General features: G+C 40.1%; 2 protein-coding genes across 3 annotated transcripts; one reads left to right on the top strand and one right to left on the bottom strand.

Annotated features, from left to right (window-relative positions):
• Positions 1 to 58: 58 nt before the first annotated feature.
• Positions 59 to 2,772, bottom strand: im:7138535 (uncharacterized protein LOC797998 homolog). The gene is made up of 8 exons (XM_054794458.1): positions 2,599 to 2,772; positions 2,316 to 2,422; positions 1,923 to 2,048; positions 1,529 to 1,779; positions 1,370 to 1,450; positions 1,179 to 1,295; positions 594 to 740; positions 59 to 523 (listed from the first exon to the last, which is right to left on the bottom strand). The coding sequence occupies exons 1-8, from the start codon at positions 2,640 to 2,642 to the stop codon at positions 371 to 373; spliced, it is 1,026 nt and encodes a 341-aa protein (XP_054650433.1). The 5' UTR covers positions 2,643 to 2,772; the 3' UTR covers positions 59 to 370.
• Positions 2,773 to 5,233: 2,461 nt separating this feature from the next.
• On the top strand, positions 5,234 to 22,083 carry si:ch211-235m3.5 (BICD family-like cargo adapter 1). 2 transcript variants are annotated; one of them, XM_054794267.1, is made up of 9 exons: positions 5,234 to 5,598; positions 7,057 to 7,272; positions 12,469 to 12,588; positions 13,293 to 13,439; positions 15,100 to 15,270; positions 17,454 to 17,597; positions 18,456 to 18,568; positions 18,716 to 18,836; positions 20,680 to 22,083. In XM_054794267.1, the coding sequence occupies exons 1-9, from the start codon at positions 5,350 to 5,352 to the stop codon at positions 20,887 to 20,889; spliced, it is 1,491 nt and encodes a 496-aa protein (XP_054650242.1). In that variant the 5' UTR covers positions 5,234 to 5,349; the 3' UTR covers positions 20,890 to 22,083. The 2 variants fall into 2 exon arrangements, with proteins under 2 accessions (XP_054650242.1, XP_054650241.1); XM_054794266.1 differs by having other exon boundaries at positions 17,454 to 17,618.
• The last annotated feature ends 1,361 nt before the right edge of the window (positions 22,084 to 23,444 follow it).

The following is a 23,444-nucleotide window of genomic DNA, read 5'->3' as shown; positions in this document are numbered from 1 at the left end:
CACTATTTTTTTGGGGTAAAGGCTAAAGTAATTTACGTAGACAGAAATTACCACACAATAAAAGCTTATTATCTTTTATTAGACAAATTTTATTATGTGCACAAAACATGCCAATGTTGATAACACATTAACTCAGTTCGAACTGTGAAAACAGAATAAAAAATAAAAATCGTTTTCATCTCCCCAAAGATTACAAAGCATATACCTGCACACTTCAGATTTGACAAGGTTTGAAAAATTTTATAATAAAAGTGCAATGTGTAATTTTACAAACAATAATCATTTGTTGCATTCCATTGCTATTTTTAAGTACTTTTTCCTAAAGAAAAAAATAAATCAGCTAGGCTGTAAAGCTAAATACAATTACATACTACTCCCTCTTCCCCTTTCTCTTTTTATTTGGATTTTTCCCCCACTGATGGCGTCCACCTCCATGTCCTGATCTTCTCTCTGCCCAGGTCGGCATAGGTGCCTCAATCTCCCCAGGTCGACCCCCTCTGTCTGGTACGTGGCCCATCATTTTCTAATCATCAGAGAGGAATTATAGAGTTTTAATTCCGTGCCTGCAGACTTTATAGTTATTAGCATTTTACCTTGTAAACATTTGTAATTACTCCAGCTTTGATTGGCTCAATGCAGGACTGATCCTCTCTGGTAGCTAGTAGTAGAGGGATGGACACTCGGGACGAAACAGCGATGGATGAAAGCGGTGGGACTGAGGCCAGCGCTTCACTACGTTCCTGTGTAAAAAAGAACCAAAACAAAAATCGTATTATCAGAGGAGTTTTGTGAAAAAAAATTGAAGTGGAGAGTAAAGTGCTAAAAATTGAAGAGCGCAAAAAATGTGTATTTGAAATTGTAGAAAGGAAACATTTGTCATGTTTGAAAAAAAGAAAGCTATGTAGTAAGAGAAAACAGTGATACACATATGAAATAATGTAAATGTTCATTGTAAAACCAATGATGACGGACAATTAAACTTTACTGTTGCAGGAAGTGATGTGCTTCATTTTGAAATATTCTGTTGGCATTAAATAAAAAGGAGTGATGCCGCTGACATAGCAACACAGTTACATTACTTAATGTAGTAGCTATTTCTAATATTCCGACTTCAATAAGAACCAAATTAGCTGCCGGCGTCACAGTTTTTAAATTGTACTTGGATTAAACATTCCTACCTTCTGCTTGTCTCCCCATGCAAAAGACTCGAGTGAAACCTGAAAACGTTTGATCATCATTTGCTGCCGACAGCCATAGTCGTCGGACATAACTTTACTTATTTTTTCAACCTGCATCTGAGGAACAGAGAAGATGAAGTTTATTTACCGATGCGGGAGCAGGCTACTGGAATCAAGCACAGACGACATACCCACTGCTCCGAGCTGAGGCTGGCGTTAAGAAGAGGCTTGGTCATGGCTTCACCAGGTAGACGAGCAATCCTTGACTCTACCTGGATTAAAACAAGACGAATGTAATCATTCCAGAAATTTAGAATCTTCAGTCATTCATACTTACGTAGCCTGCTCACCTCATGCAGCACATCAGGATAAGGAGAGGACCCATCCATGTTTAGAGCGTGAAGCAGTAATATCCATTCCGCCTGCATCTCAGCTGTACTTTGGTTATTGTTTGAATCACTGTCATCATATTCCTGAGAAAACGCTGTGGTATTCATCACCCTTTGCTCTTTTTCAGACTCCTCTCCACATGGTTTATCCTCAGGATGAAGCTCTTTGTGCTTGATTATCTGAGCTGCTTGCAATTCTGATACAAGGAACTCTGGAGAGGTTTGATACAACATTTTAAAGGTTCGCCGTCATTTGAAGCTACAGGGCTGCATATGCTACAAATTCACGGGTTGTGTTGAGGCCTGCTATTACCTTAAACGCAAAACCTCATGGCTTCTCCTGATTGTTTCTCACCAGTGACTTTGTTGAGGATGGAGGGCTCCAGCATCTCAGAGGTCTGCCCAGTGAGGGGAGAGTGCAAGTCTGAAAGTATGTTTCTCAGCTCTCTCACCAGCAAGATGTTACTTCCCCCACCTGAATCTGCAAGCAGGGAAGACATGTTTTCCAAACAGAGTACATGCTAGAGCCGACTATACACTCATTTCTTGATTCACGCGCGCACATTTTTTTAATTAAAAGCTCTAGAGGTAAGTATGGAAATGGTCTACGATTTTATAGTATTTCTCGCATCATACATAGGCCGAATGAACTTTATCCTGAACAACTACAATCACAGATTCTCACCACTTGTACAGACACGTGTGTTTTTGGACTAACATTGGTAGCAACTGGGTTAATGTTTCGTACCCTGAAGCTCCGGACACAGACACTTCAGTTGGGATGTGAGCCAGCTGAGCAGCGGGCAAGGAAGTTCATCACATGTACACCTCGACAAGCAGCACTCCCCTGCATACCTGTACAGTGAAAAGTAATGACACAATTTACAGAATGTAGTTCGTTTTCGTACAGCGGAAAGAGACAACCAGCATACATTTAATACATTTTTGTCGCTGCACTAGTATACACGTTTGCGCGATAAAATGACGAGTGCAGTGACTACTGAACAAACAGGCCGTTAAATATGACATACCCCAACGCTTTAACTGCAGAAACCGTCTCGCCATTCCTCTCCATCGTTATCGATAAATTTGCTGTAAACTGTCGAGATTAAAGATAGTCTTTAACTAGTTAATAGTCACCCGTGTTCTTGGTGATTACGTGCCGCTCTTCCCTGTTTGTAGATAATGAACGTCAGGTTTGAAGCACACCGCCACCTGCTGTCTGGAGGGAGAACCAGAGCGTCTAGCGTCGTTTGGGGAGAAAAGACAACAAAGCTGCATTGCCGTAATTTTATCAACTTGAAAATTATACACACCAATGAATAAATACAGTAGAAAATATATGGAAAATAAGAGAAAATATATACTGCGATTGGATATTAATGCTTAGCCTTCTATTGCACAAAACTTAGAAAGAGAATTGATGGTGTAGTATGTGATGATAATCATAATAGTTGTATTGATGTTTCTATGCATCTTCATGCTTTGTACTTCGATAGAAATGCCGATATTAAAAAAAGAGCAAAAAAATGACAAGTGATTTATTTTGATTCCACTAGATTTCTGTAGAGATCTAAATATCTTTTGTCTAAAAAAAATTGATATTTACTGAAATTATGTAATTTGTGTTATTTAGGGACAAGTCACTGACAATAGTAGATGTCATATTTAAGACCATGATTACATTAGAATGTACTTTTATAAATGACGAATGCAGATATCAGACACAACCAAGACAAAACAGCAGCATTAGGCCCCTTCATGTAGTGTACAGTGAGCTTGCTGGCTCCCTGCTGGGGCCATACTGCCATATGTGCTCATGCTTTGGTCCCATAGACAACAAAGCTGTGCCATGCGTCAGGATGCGCTGGTTTTATTCCCCTGACATTGCCTCTTCTCAATAAAATTCTCAGGGGGGGGGCGACCTCTGACCTCTGGCAGCAAGCCCATCAATGCAGGCAGACGCTCTCCCTCCGCTTGGCGGCCTTGATCATGCAAAGAAACGCTTTGTGGTCACTTGTTAGGTGGGTACACTGAGACACTAAGGCACCCTGCAGTGAAGTGAGACAAATTTATTGTCATTTACTAAAGAAATATGAATGTGTAGGGTTTAAATGCATAAATGTGGCACTGAATCATTTTTTTTTACATTTGTGCTGCTCATGAATAGTGTAAAATATTGCTTTTATTTATCCTGTAGTGCTTTAACCACTGCTACATGGTATTTGCTGTTTTATGTCAGTGTTTTTAATGTAAGAGAAGCACTGTACAGAAATGTGACTGAACAATAACAAGAGTACAATAACAATAAAAATAACTCATGACATTAATAAACACTTTCATTTTCTTTCATTTTTCATATACAATCATTTTGTAAATTAGTTTTGAAGATGTGCATCAAGCATAGAATATTGAAAGAAACAATGTGCCTGTGAATGCAAGTTAATGCATTTTCTTTTACTCAACATTATGACAGGGAAAATCTGAAAGTGGAAAGAAGAAGGTGGTGTATAGTTGCACTACATCATAATATAGGGTGTTTGTCATACCCTATTTTCCTAAAGGAGAGGTGTAAAATATGCAACAATTCACAATATGATGCAACGATAACTACAGCAAGGAAAATATTGTGAAATTATTACTGCTCTGACAGAGTCAATCAAACTTGAAAAGTAGAATTTTTGACACAGCTCTTAATTGTGCAAGTGCACCTAAGAAGGAGTCTGACCATGTCGATATAATCCAAAATGGACCTGAAGAAATTGTACAGACAGTGTATGTTTATTTCTTCATTGTAATACAATATATGTAATATACTGTAATGTAGTAGCTCACAGATGGCAGTGTTATGGGTGTAACCTCACTCCGTGGGACATGAAGAGTCATGCTGGGTATAAAGTTTACAGTCTGGGTTTTTCGCTCGATGGCTAGCGCTCTCGACTCTCCTTCTGCCGACTTTGGTTCGAGCCCAGAGTAAGAGGTGGGACTGGCTAAACCAGGTGGGTTGCATTTCAGCAACAATTTCATTATATCTTGAGTAGCTAAACTTTGCCAAATTGCTATCATTAGCTGACAACACTCGAAGCAGGAAGATGTTGGAATTTTGGCTCCCACTAGATATCTGCGGAACCTGTTGCATACAGTCCCTTTAATGCTGGCACTCCCAACCAGGAAAATAGGGGGGAAAACTGAGGACAAGTAAAAAAAAAAAGGTACTAATAGGTACTAAAAAGGGTGGCCCAACATGATGGGGTTTTTTTAATGGAGCTCAGAATTCCTGGCGGCATCCCTGCTCCCAACACACTGATAAACACATGAGAGACCGGAAAAATATTGATCTTTTGAGGCTTGTATTGATCTGATATTGATGCTACTCTTTGTGTCAATACTTGGATCGATCTACGAACCTCCACCCTCACCCCTGTTGAGCGAACAGCAGCTCTATACTACTATACACCAACTACTTTTCATTTCTATGGGATGGAGACGATATACTCTAATAAAGATACAATAGCTGTTTATTGAAGTTAATATGAACGTGGCCCTGATTGCATCTGTGTGTATGTTTTCATGTATGTGATGTGACGCTGGCAGTTGCCAGGTGACCCAAGCCACCGCCCAGTGTTTGCACGTCAGCTGCTGGTGACATTGATGGGGCCTCCCTCCTCTCCTCCCTCCCACATACAGTATTGTAACAGGACAGGCAGGTGTTATGGTATCTACGATATGATGCCGCCAATGTATCACTTGGACTAGTGTGGACCAAGCGAGCGACAGGAGTCATGAATCGGATACACGAGTGGGGCTTCACGCCCAAGCAAATGAGCCTGGAGGAGGACTTCTTCATCGACTACGGCGAGGAGGAGGAAATAGTCTCTTACCAAGACCCCGGTCAACTTGTGGCGGCTTTGAAACAAAAGGAGGAAGAGGTTATTTTGGCAGCCCAGCTGGGGAACGCGTTGCTCCTGGAAAACCGTCAGCTAAAAGAACAGAGCGACAAACTCCATGAGCAGTACGCCGATAAGCTGGAGGTAAGACTTTTCCTTTAAAGTTAAGGGCTAATTGTTGACGTTTAGCTTTCTAAAGTTGGCGTAAACTACTTAAGCCAAACTGGGGCAACCTGGAATGACTCCTCGTGTAGTCATATTTTATTCCGATTCGTAGCAGACTTGTGGAAAATACACCCATCTGTGAGTGAAATGTAGACACTTTAATAGGTTGCTTTCGAATGCGCTTGTGATTAGCTTGACATTATGAAATAAGGTACACTCACTGTCCATCTACACAATATATAATCAAAAGAAATCCCATACTAGGCATTCATCAAAACTTCTGCCTTTACACAATCATCACGTGCATTAGTGTGACTGCAATACAAGTAATACCAAGAGGACACTCAGGAGAGCACAAAACTGGAAGGTTTGTGGTCTGAATCAAAGCAATTCAATTCACTTTGCATGTATAATGTAAGTAGAAGAATGAGGGGAAACTCATCTATGATTTATTATGTTCATTTGCACCACCACTGCATAACACTGCGTTACTTTTTGCATGTTTTGGATTATTATATCTATCTACCTATTCATTATGGTGGTTGGAGTGGTGCAGACGTGCCGTGTGTCATACAGAGAGGTGTTTTTATTTGTATATTCTATTATTTATTTATGGTTACCTCAGCGGTTTTCAAATTGTGAGACCAGCCTTCTGTGGGAAACAGTTTTCAAATCTGCTAAACTACAGTAACTTCCATTATGTTAAAATGCAAAATGAATCGCCTTCGATTTGCTATGGTGAGAGAGTCAGCAGAGTCTGGGGTGAACAGAAAACTATGCCACAAGATATTCTCCAGAAAATCAGTTTGAGTAAGTGCACCACCACCTCTGACTCCAACCACATCAATAAACTTACTGTTAAATAAATACCATACTGTATGGCAGTACTATTATTAAAAGCAACTGTGCCTAATGAAATGTCCAATGTGTGCTGTTATTGGATGGCTGCATTACTGTAGCTATTGTTTACAGTATGCAGAGTAAACACGGAGGAAATGTACATCCTGTCTCCTTTGCATGACTTAAATGCTGAGACATTTTTTTCTTGACATTCCATCATCAAAGTTCCCCCTTTTGCATATTGTGCATTAGGTATTGCTCCCTCAGATGATCTTTCATTATGATATAATCTGAATTTAACAGAGTGGGAGTTCTTTAAAAAGGTGACAATGGACAAATGAAACTAAATAATGCTGCCTTCTAACACCATATCTCAGTCAATGCTCCTAAAGTTGAAAATCACTTTCTCACAAATGAATCTCGTCCTTCACAGAAGTGCTTGCTAATGAGACATGCTTTTAATGTTTTAAAGATGTTATTACATTCCATTCCAAAATGATGTCATTCATTGTATCAACACCCCTTGTCAGACCTTTAATTAAGTCTACTTGACATGCTTAGCAGTCACGTGGTTTACTGTGTGTCCCTCTCGTGCAGGAGCTGAAGCAGGGCAGGCACGAGCTACGCTTGAAGCTGGAGAGCTGCCAGTCCCAGTGGGAGAGTCAGGTGGGCTACCTGGAGAGGGATGTGAGGGAGCTGAGCTCTCAGGTGCAGCACCTTGCTCAGGCCCTGTGCCAAGCCGAGAGGGACAAGACGCGAGCTCAGCTGGAGAACAGCGAGAGCACACAGAAACTGAAGGAGCAGCTAAACACTGTGAGTCCAAGCAAGCACACACAGGAAAGCCAGTGAGTGTGTGTGAGAATAATTCACTTCTGTCCATATGAGAGGCCCTCAAGGTGATCAAGTAACCACACAGGATAAAAAGCAGATAAGACAGGCACTGACTCTGTCCACCTCACATACTGACACTGTTGTTTATAAGCCTCTAGGGTATCACTCTAAAACACACTAAGCCTGTTTGTGTGTCTCACACACAAACATAGTGATCTGAGAAACAATTTAAAAGAGTTACTCAGCAGCTGCAAAACAAACTCTTATGCTTCTAAATGTTAGCCAATTACTGTATTTGTGTTGGATGAAAACAGCTAAAGAAACCTTTTTGAACACGATCCAATTGTGGGTCACATTTTGTTTCACTGATTGTGCCGCTTCAGAAATTTTGTGTAAACTGAACGGCAATACCGTATTAACCCCAATGATGACACTGAATTTTTCAACGCTGGTCCCAAAGGACACTAGATGTGCGAATTGATACTGAAATATTTATACAGCCGATATCAGATCTTTATGCTCTGGGGTACAATTTTTAATATGCTAACAACCTAAAAGGGATGTTTTGTGATAAAAATATGTTACAAACACAGTTGGACTCACGCAATGTATTAATAACACGACACAACGCGCGCCATATTCTACGCTCATGCGAAATGTAAAAGTTCGCGAACCGAGGCCAAATTTTTGCGTACATTTTCAGCGTAACCTGAGAAATACGCTGACAGGTGCGTACGCTAACTGAGGTTCCACTGTAATTGTTTTTTTTTCTTTGCTCCGCCCCCTTCAAAGTATTGTGGAAGCTGGTTAAGCAGGTTTTGTCACTCATATCAACAAATAAACACTGATGAAATCATAACCTTCTCTGCTGAGATAATGGCGTGAGAAAAAGAGAAACGTTTCTTGTGGAGTTGGAACTTTGGAAATGTAGCATTTTTATTGTATTGAATACCTTTAATCACTACTCACAAATCACAACCATGCTGACAACTCATTAGTTACTTTGAGAATTGTTTTTATGATTCGGGCAAATGGAGGTTAAGAACAAAAACCTTTTGTCACACAGGTGATCTTGTCTTCTTGTCTGTACCAACAATTACAATAGTTTTCGGTGATACGCCACATGAATAATTGATCATTTTAAAACAAAAAATAATGATATTAAAACTGTAAAAGCCATAAACCAGTGTCTACATTACATTTGTGGCTTGTGTTATTTTACAGTGTCATTTTATCCAGCTTGTTTGGTAACACAAAGTTAATGTTTAGTAGTCTAAGCTGCTGAGTCGACGATATGACATCATGGAAAAGTATCAGTGGCTGTATACATCTGATAGAGCATCATCAGTTCTCAGTCACATATTTATAGTCTTAACTGTTCGAACCTAAGGAAGCAGTGTTCACTGTGAAGACAATCAAACAGTGACGTAATTTAGGACTTCTTATCACCTCATTCGGAGGAGTCGATTAGACTTTGTGAGCCCGAGAAGGAAGAGTTGTATTTTTCCTTACCTACTTATAGACATGACACTGCTATTCAAGGTACCTTGCGTTGTATGAAACGAGCAGCCGTTTAGTTAAAATGAATCCAAAACAACATAGCATTCCCTCCCAAGTGTCAAGGTCCACTGAATAATGGACTGTGACTGTCTTTCCACCCAAGGGCTGACTGTGGAAAGACCCCCTTGAAGTGCAGGAAAAAGGCAATTTAGATTAAAAAAAAAATTGGTTCTAACTCAACTTAGGCTGTTCAAGGCAAAGGAAGAACTGTTTTTTTTTGGTGTTAGGCTTGTTTTAAAAGTTAGAGAGTGTCGAGAGAAAGCCTCATGTCTAATGACATCTCTTTACCTGACCTAGTGTCAAGTGCTTCTGCCTGCTCTGTGGTGAGTATATTGTAGTTTTGTGTGTACAGGTGGGGCTGCAATTCCAACTGCAAGAGAGGGCTTTTGGTCCGTGTAGACCTAGAAAGTGGCTTTGCTTTTTTTAAGAAAGCGTTTCTATACTGGTGAGAAGGCGACTGCATGAAAACAGTAATAAGTCACACGCTGGGGCAGTGACTGTTTAGATAGTCACTCAAGTGCTGAAAAGTATGCAGGAGGACATGAGGGTAAGTTACTGACGTCACTGTGCTGCTGTGAGACAACAATTGTTATCGCTGCGGCAACATGAGAACACTACATAGATATGCTGATGTGCATCTCTTTACAGGCTTTTGTGTGAATGAGCTCTGTAACAGAATTAGATTTAAACGAGCTAAAAAGGATAGAATCTCTGACAAAATAATATTTTTGCTGTGTAGCAAAGTTAAAAACAGCTTTCATACAAAATATAGATTTCTGTACCAGCGCCTCCGTACCAGAATGTTTGCAGATGTCAGTATATTATGAATAGCAAAAAAAACTGTCCTTATTCACAGTTGCAGTGTCAGTGAAATAACGTTGCGATGGGATGTTGTAAGTGCGCAACAAAGCACAAAAGCCCTGCTCCTCAACAACCGAATACGGCCACAAATCCTTTGCAACAAAAGTTGCGATTGACTTTGTGATTTGCTTTGCCTTTTCCGAGTTGGGTGGAAAATTAGTTATCACCTGCTCGATGGTTCTCTGGTTGGCAGCAACTTCAGCTGGCTGTTTTTCCTCCTGGTTCGGGTGGAAACGTGCTATGTGGTTTCTCATATTTGTCGTGTTCCCAAAGCATTTTAAGCTTGTATGACAAAGCTTGCATATGGTCTGACTCTTGTCCAGCTATTTTTACCTTCAACTACGTGAAAGCCAAAGTACTTCCAGACACGCGTTTTAAATCCAGCAGGTGCGGGTCTGCGTTTTCGCTCAGCCATTCAGGTAGCATCTTCGGTGCGGCACTTCTGCTTTCCGGAAGGTCGTATTGCTTAACATTGTGGAGCTCAGAATGAGAACTGTATAAAATGACCACTGTGTCAAATCTTCTTTTGCAGCCAATGTTAGAGAGAGTCCACAGGTTGTTATTGAAGACAAATCCTTTACTGTGGATTTGTCTGGTGTCAAGAGAGATATCACAGTAGGCAAAGTCCGGTAATCTCTTTGCTACCCAGCATCACTGAGAGAGAGGAAAACACAATATATATTGCTGAGAGATATAAATCTTTCATTTGCTCTTTTTGATGTTGGATCCCGCTTCCCAAACATCCCATCATCCCCAGGGAAAGCCATCTTTTCTGTGTAAACCCCCGAGGGCCTTAGCTGTAGCTTGGCTTGTCAGCTGCCAGATACCTTAGCTTGTGGACTCGGGATGGCCCGGGGGTTCGGGGGGCCATATGAAGGGATATCATCTCAGGCTTTGTGTCTCGAACAAATGGAGCGTTCTCCTTCCACTCGTGTCTCTGCTCATTCTCAGCGGGTCGCTGCCTCTATTGTGAAACGGGTCTGTGTTGATGAGACCAGCCGGTAATTATGGCATCTCCACGATACAAGCTTCTCTTCCTCATAGTGCGTCTGCAAGCTATGTTTTGCTTTTGTTCAGTATGCTCTTTATTTCAATACACACACACACACACACACACACACACACACATACACAGACCCTGCCTCACTTCCTCAGTACACTCATTCAGACACGTACACACAAGCTGTCCTGTTTCACCCTCCTGATGTTCATTTGGACTGTCTGTTGAGGAAGATGTCAATTACTGTACATGAGCAAGAAGTCCTCTGCTCCATCTGCTGCATGGCACACTTTTCATCAGTTATTCTTTGGCTGTGATGGGACTTGACAGTCACCCTCTGAACTGCTGAATAATGTGAATGAAGCGTTCCAGACTTAAAGAGGGATGTGGATGTGAGGGAAATTATATGTTGTGTTTATGTGCTCTCAGAACTTCAGTTCGCAAGTACCACAATGATGTAAAATGGAACATTAAAGAACACAAATCAGACTTTAATCACTCTAGGATTTGTTGCACCGTAAAGGTGTCGTATGGGTTCTGATCTCTCCCAAACTCACTGATTCATCTAAAAACATTTGCTTTGGTCTTTTTCTATGTGCTCGTGTTGTTTCCTTCCTTTCTGCAATTGAGAACTCGACATGTCCCTTTCAGCAATTAACAAACTCAAGGTTTCTATTGAGTTGCAGATACGTAACATGAACAAAAAAGCGCTAGCATCAGGGAGGAAAAAAAGGCATGTATAGTAATCCCTCATTTTTCGCGGTTACTGTGAAAAGTGAATACCTGTAAAGTAGGATTCCTTATTTTTAAATGGAATATTTTGGTAGTTTGGTAGCAGTTTATGACCTTTAAATACGTTTTTTGACATTATTAGGGCCCTCTAGACATGAACTAACACCTCTATAGCCATCTCTACACTTGTATCACACAATATATTAGACACAATAAGACCAAATAATCAATTTAAGACATAAATAAGACTTATGCTTTGTGTGTGTTGCTACAAATGTGTTCCCTAGGGAAGCAGAGTGAGAGGCGGACAGGTGTAGGTGTAGGTGGGGTGTAGCGACAACAGTAGCCCATGTTTTTATTCGGGATTTCCATGAGGGATTATTATGCCTGCTGCTAGATCATTCAAAACTGCAATAAAAGCCTGTTGGTCCGACAATCAAGTTTTGCACTTGTGTGTCTCACCGAACATAACAGTAACATTACTGACACCTCTAGTGACTAGTGTAAAGTACTACGCCATTGTCTTTGAATGCGTCTCTTGAAAGGCATATATTTTGTATTTTAGTTAATTTTGCCATTTTTATGCTTGAAAATGCTTAATTTAGGCAAAAATATGTAACATTTGCTCAAATATGCGTATGTTTTGACTAATGACAGGCCGTATTCAACCATGAAACGGCATGATTTATTGATAAATGTACTTTTGAAAAACCATGATAGCGTCAAATCCAAAGCGCCAAGTGGTGAGGGACTGTAATAGAATAGAATAACAAAGTTCTGTTTACAGTACTACTACTACTTAATTGAGATCAATAGATAGACTTCCTTTGGAGGGGCCTCAGTCCTTTTTAAAGTCATTCCCCTGTCAGATGTAATCTAAATAAAATGAATTCATTTGTGAGTTATGTTTTTGCATCCCTCTGCTATCCCCTCCTTTACGCACCTCCATCTTTAAAAAACAAGAACAAAACACATGTTATCTATGTATTATAATAAATTGCATCTGATATACTGGCTGTTTTTAGGCGATGGAGGTGGAGAGGGTCATGTCCAGTGAACTCCAGACGCTAAAACAGGACCTGCAACAAAAAGCAAACCACAGTCGGCCTCAGGATGAGGAGTTGATCAGCGCCATGAAGGAGCAGGTAACTATGCCAAGCATCTATTTGCTTTTTGGCCATGAAAAAAAAAATGGCAAAGATTTTACTGTTTTTGTTAATGTTTGCTAACATGTTTTTTTGTTGTTGTTGTTTTTTTTTACAAATAAAAACTTTTACACTTTCAAGTGCATTAAGTTATCCCTGCGTATAGAGGTAGCCCACTCCGAAGGCAAGGAAGCATTTTGTAGGTGGACTGGTAATTCAAATATTTAAATATGAATTTAAAAATCTGGATTGCAATGCATGCATGCATTTTTTGTAACATTCCATCAGATTTAAAGTGCTAAAGTTAAATGATATGCAGAAATTTATTTGGGGGGTCTGGGGGGGAGGATACCAGAGAAAATGTGTTTATTTTGTTTATTTTTGGTCTTTTTTATTGTAAATAACAATATGTTTTATTGTATTTTTCACAAATAAAAGAAAAAATACCATTAGAACAATTATTATGAATATTCTTATTGTAGTTGATAGCCCAAATGACAATATTTTCACATTTCCTCAGCTAAATTTCCCATGGAGATTTTCCGTAAAATTTCAAGAAAGGGAAAAATGAAAAAAACAAATTTCTATTGCCCCATCAGCTCTGAAAATCAGTAAAGCTATAAAATGGTGGAGTTAAAGAGAATATATCATGTCTAGGGTTAATTTAGGGAAAACAAATTGCAGTGATGTGTGTGTTTGTCCAGGTTTTGCGTCTCACCCAGAGGGAACAGGCATTGGAGGAACGTTTGGAGAACCTTTGTCAGGAGAACAGAGACCTGAGAGCCAACTTGGCCTCTTTAAACACACGTCTGGCCATACACGACCAACTCAACCAGCAGCACAGCCAACAGGTACACATACACGTATACACGTGCACCCACATGTATACAACGTGCACGTGTTTTCAAGCAGGCGACTGACTGAACGCACGCGTGTACTGTAAATAAACTAAATAAAATGAATGACATGCTGTCAAACCCAGGTTGTAAGTGTTTCTTCAAAACAATTCCACCCTAATGCTTAGTTTTCAATCAAGATGAGCAGCCAGAACTGTGTGACTGAATGAATGGACGACTTTCAATAACAAAAGGAATTTAAACTCATTGCCTAGGCAGCCATGGTTTCCTTGGGATTTCAGAATGTGTGTTAAAAGGATTTACTGTATCTACTAGTCCTCACTTCAGTCACTCAGACTTTTACCTGCAGCTCTGGATTCCTCACATGTTCAGTTAGTTTCATTGTTCACTGAAAGCTGGAATCTGGCAAGTCAGGATGCTTGTCTCACTGGACGTGGACGGATGCTGTAGGCAACACAAGTTCATAAAAGGTCCTGATGGCCTTGGGTCAGGCAATTTGGCTCATTCACATTCATCTTTGTATTTTAATACGACCACCTCTGAGGTTTTCATGTGTGCTTGTTTGCGTTGTGTACTGATTAAGGATTTCCATGAAACTGTGAATGGGCTAACAGAAGTGACCAAAACATCCCAAGATTTACACTGCTGCCTAACTCCAGACCAAAATATAGTAGTTTCTTTCTTTCTTGTACCTTGGCTATAGTTTAGTAGAATCAGGTCTCTAGTTTATGTTCCTATTGTCACAATATGTAATTATTTAAGTGGGCCGCAAAGTTTGGTCAAGAACTGGAAAGACTCACTCTCTTTTTTTTTTTATAGCATCCTGTGGGGCCAATTTCATTAACAAGTATTAGAATAAACCAGGCAATCAATGTCTTTGGTTGAATCCAGTCAGGAAAATTAAATGCTGTTCTGTGCACTTCTTTTAATGAAAAAAGGTGTCCAGTTTTGATGAAACTGCTGCTAGTATCCACATGGTTATGACGTTTTGTGGTTACAACGCACTCCCATTAATGATTAATACTGTACAAAACGAAAAAGAAGAATACGTCGTCCCGCGTCGCTACACGAAGAAATCACTTTTGCTTTTTTCATAAACTTGTTGCGCTTCATTATGTTTCCGAAGCGTAAGGCATACTCTTCTCATGGCAGTGCGTCAAAGAAAAGGAAAGCCATCAACACAAACGTGAAATTAAACATCGTAAAAAGCTCAGAAAGGGGAGAAATGCTGAACAAGATTGACCGCATGCTTTGTCTACGCCGCTTGACTGTTGGGATTATCATCGAGGATAAAGTATAAAATACCCTTGAACATGTGAAAGGATCTGCTTCTATGAAATGGACAGTGAAAACAAAGCAGCCCTTTCCAGTGTGCTGGTCACTCTTTTTCGTTTAGTTTTCATTTAATTATTGTAATTAATCTTGTTATTCCTGCATTTTATATGTTCATCATGTGCTCTGTGCACAATGTGAGTGATTTAGGTATAATTTCTGACTTGCACTAAAATTTTCAAGGGGTTGATATTGTTCACGAGCTTGTCATATTGCGCTTTTTTGGTTCTGGCAACAGCGTACTATGAAAGTAAACTTAAATCATTTAAGGTAACATTTAAGGTAACATTTGTTGTTGTTTTCTGCATGTGTGTATTTCCAGTTAGTTGAAGCGCGACAGGAGGTGGAGCTGGCACGGGGCCGCTCACAGCAGCTTCAAACACAGGTGGATGAGCTTATGGAGGAGGTGACCCTCCAAGAATCCAAGAACCTCGGAGATGCTTCTCTCCTGTCAGAGTTAGACATGGCTGACTTGGGCGTCAGTAAAGAAGAGGTACCAAATTGTCCGTAGGTGTGAATGTGACTGTGAATGGTTGTTTGTCAGTGTCCTATGATTGACTGGTGACCAGTCTCCTAAGCAGTCACTGGGATCGGCTCCAGCTCACCTGTGACCCTGAACAGAATAAAGGGTGGATCAATTGGAGATTGAGACTTATTTGCAATTTATTAATATTTTTGGGAAAGCAAATGAGCTGGACCAGTGTTAGTTATACATTTAATTACTCTATTCTGGTGTGATTGTTGTTTGGCTCACATTCAGATTAGTAGTAACATTCGCTCTCTGTCTGTACTCAACTATGCCATTTTTCACAAAGATTCAATATTATTCAATGGACATTTAACAGCTTCATTTGTGATTGCCTTATTAGTGGAGCCTGATTGTTTTGCTGAACAAATTTTAGGGTACCTACCATGGGTGTCACGAAACACAAGACGATATACAAGATTGGGTCTGTTGGGAACGAGACAAGACGAAATTTTATCTTTACTTTTAAAAAAATTACAATGAAAAAATATTACATTATATTGCAATCCACTAATATAAAAATGTGTACTACGTTCCACTCTTTTGCACTCTGTGTGTATGCTAGCAGACCTGCCTCCACCCACTGAGTCACAGAGACTATCACTGACAAAGGGCTCACTCCATTTGTGCCGTTATTCTATGGGACAATCACTCCAAGGTGCTGAAACCAATGCACAGAGTGAATCCTCTTCCTGCTTGAATGGAGACGGGATATGAGGAAAACAGACACGCATGCACATGGCAATATATTGAGGCCGGCAAAGTTATCAAGTCAATTTGAATTTATTGTGTCATTAATTCATTTATTTTTTATCGTCCCAGGCCTAGTGGCCTAGTTTTCCAACGAAAAATCGTGTCACATTTTAATCTAGCTCTTGTGACACCCTGAGTACATACACAATATTATAATATGACAAATGTCGGATTCCCAGTGGGATGCATTTGGCATGCATGCATTCTAGTTATCTACGTAAAAAAAACAACTTTTTTTCCCCTCAGTTTTTGATAGCGCTCTTGTAATGGATCGCAATAAATCATGCAGGTGTACCTAAAGAAGTGGCTGGTGGGCATATGTAGTGTTACTTGCTGTCTTGTTTCCCTTTGATGAATTTAAAATGGAAAGAAAAATAAGTGCGGATTGTGCACAGTGAGAGCTGACAGTAATTCCTTGCAGTTTCATTATGAGACTCACGTGTATTGTGGATGTGCTTTGCCAGAAAAACACTGTGCCTGCTGGCTGGAACGTGATAAGAGCTCATTTTTTGCATGTTGTCAGCACGACACTGCTCAGGTGATCGTGTGAAGACGGTGAATTTTCAAAACTGGAAACTCCAAATGAACTAATGAACATTACATAGCTGCTTAATGAAGTTTGGAAGAAAACAGAAGAATTCCAAAACGCAACCAACAGGACCAGTCTTAATAACTTGTTGCGTGCACTTACTGCAGGAAAATGTGATTTAACTACACTTGTGAGGGATTCAATGCACTTCCTGTTTGTCAGCCACATTGTTGCAGTGTTTCCTCCTTTTAGACCCTCCAGCACATGCACATGCACATGTGTTGCAACACTGTCATAACATTTCGGATTATCTCTTCTGCCACATTTGAATGGAAGTCATTAGATGTCCTATCTGGGTGTGATTGGGTGGGATGTGCCTGCTAATGTAAATATTTTCTGTTAACATGCAGGATAGCGACACAAAAGGAGAGCATTGCTTTGCGTTTGAGCCCCTTAAAAAATTGAATAAATAAAATAAAATACATGCCAAATTCATATCACCATCATACGGAAACTGCTGTAGAATTTTAGTTGTGAGTAAATAAATTATGATTGAACTTTATTTATCACATATACAATGTATGCTGAAATTCGTCTCTAAACCCCATCCTCTTGAGAAGCAGTGGGGAGCTACTGTGCGGAGCCGCCGACTGAATCTGGGTTGTAGGTCAGCATCTTGGCAGTGAAGCCCCTGTGGGGGAAAAGTGGGTGGTGCCTGTAATAGCAGTGACCGGTATGTAGGAAGCGTGATTTGAACCACTGACTCTCTGGGTACTGGATGCCCCACTCTACCCACGCAGCCCCCAAAGACGGCATTGGTAAAATATGTGCGTAATGTACTTTCTCTCCTTTTTTTTTTTTTTTATAGCTCACAGAAGAACTTGGTTGCATCCTGCAGATACTACTGCCACTGACCCAGGAACAGAACAGTGCAGGCTGTTCTGATGATACGGCTCACGAGGAGAGCTTGAATGTTGTTCTGCAACAGTTGAAGACTGCGGCTCAATCTCTGGTACAGGCCTCTGGGGCACAGGTGGGAAAAATGGGGAAAAAAAACAACAAAATGTTGGCTATCACAGTATTACAGCTAAGCTTTTGAACGCTTTGCTCAAGCACTCATTGAATGTGAGCGAGCACATAAAGGTATTTTTTTTACCAGTATCCTCATTTATTCCTGTAAACATATAGTTTAGCCTGGCCCTTACTCGCCTAAATAACCATGTAAATAGACCAACATGTCAAAAACTCCTTTTGGGAGGGCAACTCGTGAACAAATGCATGGATGCTACCTGATCCCTCCTTTTTCCTGTTTGCTTGAGGAGCTGCATCACTCTTTTGTTGTCAGGACGAGTGATCAGTGTGGGAATTTGAGCACGGCGTATACATTGAGAGATCAGGTGACCCGGTGCTCCTGGGGAGGGATGTGACCCAAGTTGCTCTTTTATTAGAGGACTCATGTGGGTGCTCTCAATGCAGCCTATCGCTGCGTCAAAGTCTCCTGGGGGGGGTTAGCCTTAATCGGAACATACACACAGTAAAAGAAGTACACGCAACTACACACACAGAACAAGAGCGCTCAAAGACAAGGTGCGAACAACCTGTGAAACCATACACTGTCCAACATCAAAGGGGTACTAAACGTTTTGACTTAAACCATTCCAGTCCTGTAGGTGGTGGCAAAGTGCACCACAAAGTGGTGATAACTCCTGGTAGTACATGATAGTAATTCCAAAGATCCCCCTTTAGTTGATCCATGACATAACATAACTCCGTGTTCTTTCAAAGAAACTACGTTGTTGTAGCACTTTAAGCAGATGAACAAATAAAACAGTAAACTTTGCTCAAGCGATTTGTTGATGCTCCTCTTCAGGCCTCCCATCTGCGGCAGGAGAATGCTGAAATGAGACAAAGTCTGCAGAGCGTCCACGAGCAGACTGAAGTCATCCGACAAGCCATCAGAGACAGAGATGAAGCCATTGCCAAGTCAGTACTCCTTAATGCTCAATCTTCTCATAACTAATACAACATGAACTTACTGAATGGAGTTTTATAGCTGGAGAAGTCGTACTCTTAATCAGCTCCAACACGCAATTTGTCTGCGCATGTGACTGTGACCGTGATTTGTTACAGGAAAAATCTGATGGAGGCTGAGTTGGTCCGAAGTAAAAACGACATGATGTCTCTTAACAATCAATTATTAGACGCTATCCAGCGTAAACTGGAGCTTTCACAGGAACTGGAAGCCTGGCAGGTAAGGACTCCTTTTCTCCACGAAGAAAAAACTGGAATAAAATTTTCAGTCTGTTTTTATTCTTTTGGAGCTTAAAAAATGCACAACTCGTCTCAAAGTGAATTTGTATTTAGTTTTGTTTGCACCTTGCACACTGTGTACAGATGTCTGTGAAACAGAGGACACCAATGTTCTATAAAAACTAGAAATCTTTCCATTGTAAATTGTCCATCACTGATGAGTGGCAAACGTCAGATTTATATGTCCAAGATTCTTTTTACATACCTGTTTTCTACCTTTGCTAGTTCCAATTCATTGTGTCTGTTTATATTATTTTTATATATTACATTGTAAAATGAAGAGGCGTGGATTGACGTTTAAACGAAATATATCATAACATGGACGGATAATAAACATTACGTAAGCTGTGAAGTGAAATGACAGTAAGGTTTATTTACAGCGTGCACATTTTCCTTTTTCAAAGTGTCTTTATAGAGTAGTTTGTGCGTGGGAAGTTTCATGTGCCCCGTCAGACGCTTTTTTTTTTTTTTTTTTGCTGATCCAGCATTATAAACAAGACTGAACAGCACATGATGTAACGTCAGCCACTTATTTGTGGAGTTTCTTTCTTCACGATCCTCATTGCAGCCTTTGTACTCAAAAGTATTCAAACCTGCTGTCAATTAAGTTTATTTTTAAAAATGTGCAAGCTTTTGGTAAGTGGCCAATAAAAATGAATAAAATAACAATAATAACATTGTAATATTATGCTGAGCTATATAAATTGTGATCATTTTGTTGGTTTGTTGCAAACTACTGCATTTTGATATACTTTGGAAATATCATTTACAGTGATGCATATTCATTTTTTTGTTTTTATTGGGAAATATTAGTTTAACAAACATTTCTATGGTAGAGTTCATGACGCGAAGCCCTGCAATGAAACAATTGACCTTTTTTCTACACTTTTGTTCTACAGATATAGGCATCTTACCGCTGACTTAGTTTATCTGTAATCGGACTAACAAAGATGAAAGTTGCATTATTCGAGTATGCATGCCGACATATGATCCCCACTTTTTTTTTATGCCACGGCTGTGGCACAAGAGAGAATTAAGAGGGGGCTTAATGTCAGCTGACTGATGTCATACGACATCTACGAAGTGACCGTAATGATGCAGGTGACAACGCGACCAACACTACCTTTGCGATTGCCGTAATGGGCACCCCAGATATAGCATATACGTCCATCCATACACTGTATTACTTAATATTGTTTTCACGTTAAAAAATAATAATAATAATAATTTCAAAGGTGTGGCGGATTTTACTGAGCCGTGGCGCCCCTCCACGATCCATTACATGTAGCGGAAACCCTGCCTCTTAAAGGGATACTTCATATTTTTTGACATGAAGTTGTATGACATCCCCATCAACAGTGTAGTACATCAACACCGAAATACGAGCTACTACACTAGCATGAGTCTTATTTATCTCTTAAATGGCTTATTTGCTCTTATTTTGTCTACAATATTGGGTATTACGAGTGTAAATGTGACAGTAGGGGTGTTATTTCATGTCTAGAGGGCTTTAATAATGTTAAAAAACATATTTATATGGTCGTTAACAGTTTTTCTATGCTCTAAATTCACTTATCACGGTCGGGTCTGGAACCAATTAACCGCGATAAACAAGGGATTATTGTATATCATATTTTTTTCATGAAGATCCACTGAGAAATTAAGGAAAAATACATCACACAATGCTAATCATGTGCGGATTCGTTTTTTTTTTTTTTTGCATAAAACTACATAATACTTCCAAGCAATGTCCTCATTCCTGATTCCTCACCACTTTTCCTCAGGACGACATCCAGATTGTCATCAACCAGCAGCTGAGGTCCCAGCAGCAGTCAGAGCAACCACAGAAGAAGATGCCCCCACATGGCATGTCCTTCTTTCGTAAGCCCAGCAAGACCGTTTTCCCTTGGAGCGTAGATGCCAATCAAGACAAGGTCCAGTCACCTTGGAGGGACTGGCTAAGACGAGGCAAAGGCCTATCGTATAGCAAATAAGACTGTACCTAATGGCTGCTCAGGACAAGCAGCGGAAAGTAATGGAGGGAATCGTGTGTGGTGCAAGGTAGCCATAAAGACACTGAACAACAGAGCACACTTACACAAAGCTAGCCTTCTTACACTGTGACAAACCTGCAATATGTTTTTTTTTTTTATTGGGTTTGGCTTAAGATTGTAAATATTGTGTATTCATTTTGAAATATTGGTGATTTTGGAAAAGTTTGAGGCATTGTATGATGTGCGACAGAGGCAGCTGAGGTTTTGCTGACCTTAATTAAAAAAAAAAACAGATGGGAAAGGGACAAAAGAATTATTATTTTCACTGTACTGTGGTTTGTTGTTTTTTTACACACAAGTTAAATGTACACGTTACATTGTCTTATTAGTTTGTCAAGAAGCAAGGTGAGAGATTCTGGAAACATTTGGTACAGTGTTCCCTCGTTTATCGCGGGGCATAGGTTCCCAAAATAGCCTGCAATAAATGAAACCCATGAAGTAGCCAACTTATTAAATATGTTTTAAGGCTGTAAAACCCCTCACCATACACTTTATACACTTTTCACTTTATACACTTTTTTGTTTCTCAGACAGGCAATAACATTGTCTCACATTTCTCTCTTGTTTAAGCCTTCTCAAAAAAGTCCAAACCTCCATTTGGATTTTAATTCATACTGTAATAAACCAATAAAGAAGTACAAAAAAAAAATCATCAAATGTGCAAAAGGTGAACCGCGATAGAGCAAGGGAACACTGTATTGACAAAGCTCTTATTTTTTGGACCATTTTGTTTATGTTGGTTCATGTAAAAGAAATACAACAAAAGTCATCTACAGTGTATCTAATGGCAAAATACACTATAAGTACATCTGGAATGGTTCCTAAATTTGATGAAATATGGATTAAACGTTTTGTGGTATGTTTAATGTGGTCGTAGTGACATGAGAATACACGTCTTGTTCATCATGTGGCAACTCTGCTCTTGCCTTACGGCAAATAATGATAATCATCATTGAAATGTAGATATTTTATAATGTTTTAACCCCTAGTTTTATATTTATCGTACTGACATGAATATGAGATTACACTGAATATGAGACGACCCCTGTTTTTCGAGATAAAGACAAAAAAAAAAATCATTTGAAAACCTTGTTTTCGTTGTCAGTAAAATAACTGGTAGATTGCAATAAACTGATGAGGAATAATTTGTCATTGTGTCGTTATGTTATGTTGTCAGCAATTTTAACGCAGGAGGGCGTTAAGTAAACAGGCAATTAAACATGACACCACCTTCCTATTAGTGGTGGGGGGAAGCGTACCAATTTAAGCACAAACACTCGTTGCAGACGGAACAGTGCCATCAAGTGGCCAACTGATGCGAAGACGCACATCATAGCTTTGAAAGGTCAACCCTGACTTTTCCCTCCGGATGATTGAGAATGTTATTTCCATCGCTCTTGGGGTGGACAAAAATGGGGCACATTATTTGTTGTGTGCATACATTCAACAAAAATACACATGCAACACTTTTGTTTTTGTTCTATGCACACAAAAGGCCTACTTCTCTCAAGTATGGTTCACAGATCTGTCTAAATCTGTGTTAGTGAGGATAATCCATCCACCTCTCAGGTGTGGCATATCAAGATTCTGATAAAACAGCGTGATTATTGCACAGCGCATTATTGCACAAGTGCCATTCAAGTCGGGTACAAAGACAAACTGCAGTCAGGTCGAGACCCCGATGAGGACAACAAGCATGCAGATGCGTCTGTGTGGAAATTCTTTGGTTATGCAAACCAGTAGTAGCAGTGGATGTCTGGGTGGCTGCTCTCAGACCATCTTGGAGTTGAAGATGCTGGATGTGGAGGTCCCGGGCTGCTGTGGTTACTCGTGGTCTGCGGTTGTGAGGCCGGTCGGTCGTACTGCCAAAATCTCTGAAACGTCATCTTTAGAGACGGCTTACGGTAGAGAAATGAACATTCAAATCATGGACGACTGTTCTGGTGGACGTTCCTGCAGCGAGCATGCCTATTGCACGCTCCCTCAACACTTGCAACATCTGTGGCGTTCTGCTGTGTGATAAAAGCGCACATTTTGGAGTGGCCTTTTATTATGGCCAGCCTAAGGCATATCTGTGCAATAACCGTGCTGTCTAATCAGCATCTTCATATGCCACATCTGTGAGGTGGATGGATTATCTCATGAACACAGATTTAGCAAGATTTGTGAACAATATTTCGGAGAGATAGAACTTTTTTGTGTACATAGAAAAGGTTTTCCATTTTTGGCTTCATGAAAGATGGGAACAAAAACAAATGTGTTTCATTTATATTTTTGTTGACTGTAGCTAGCTGAATTTTTTTTAGTGCTTTTAAATTTACAATTGCATTGTGGGAAGTTGAGTGTTTCTCTCTCTCTCTTCCCTTGCTTGTCTGTCTGCACCGCCCATTGTTTTCTGTGTCCTGATTGGCTGTACACCATTGTCAACCAATCTCCTTTGTGCCGCCCTGGCGTGTTTCCTGTGTCATGGCTAGCTTGCTAGCTTGCTAGCAGCA

This window comes from Dunckerocampus dactyliophorus, chromosome 12 (assembly GCF_027744805.1).
Source record: "Dunckerocampus dactyliophorus isolate RoL2022-P2 chromosome 12, RoL_Ddac_1.1, whole genome shotgun sequence".
NCBI classification, from domain to species: domain Eukaryota; kingdom Metazoa; phylum Chordata; class Actinopteri; order Syngnathiformes; family Syngnathidae; genus Dunckerocampus; species Dunckerocampus dactyliophorus.
This window is presented reverse-complemented; position numbering and strand designations above follow the sequence as displayed.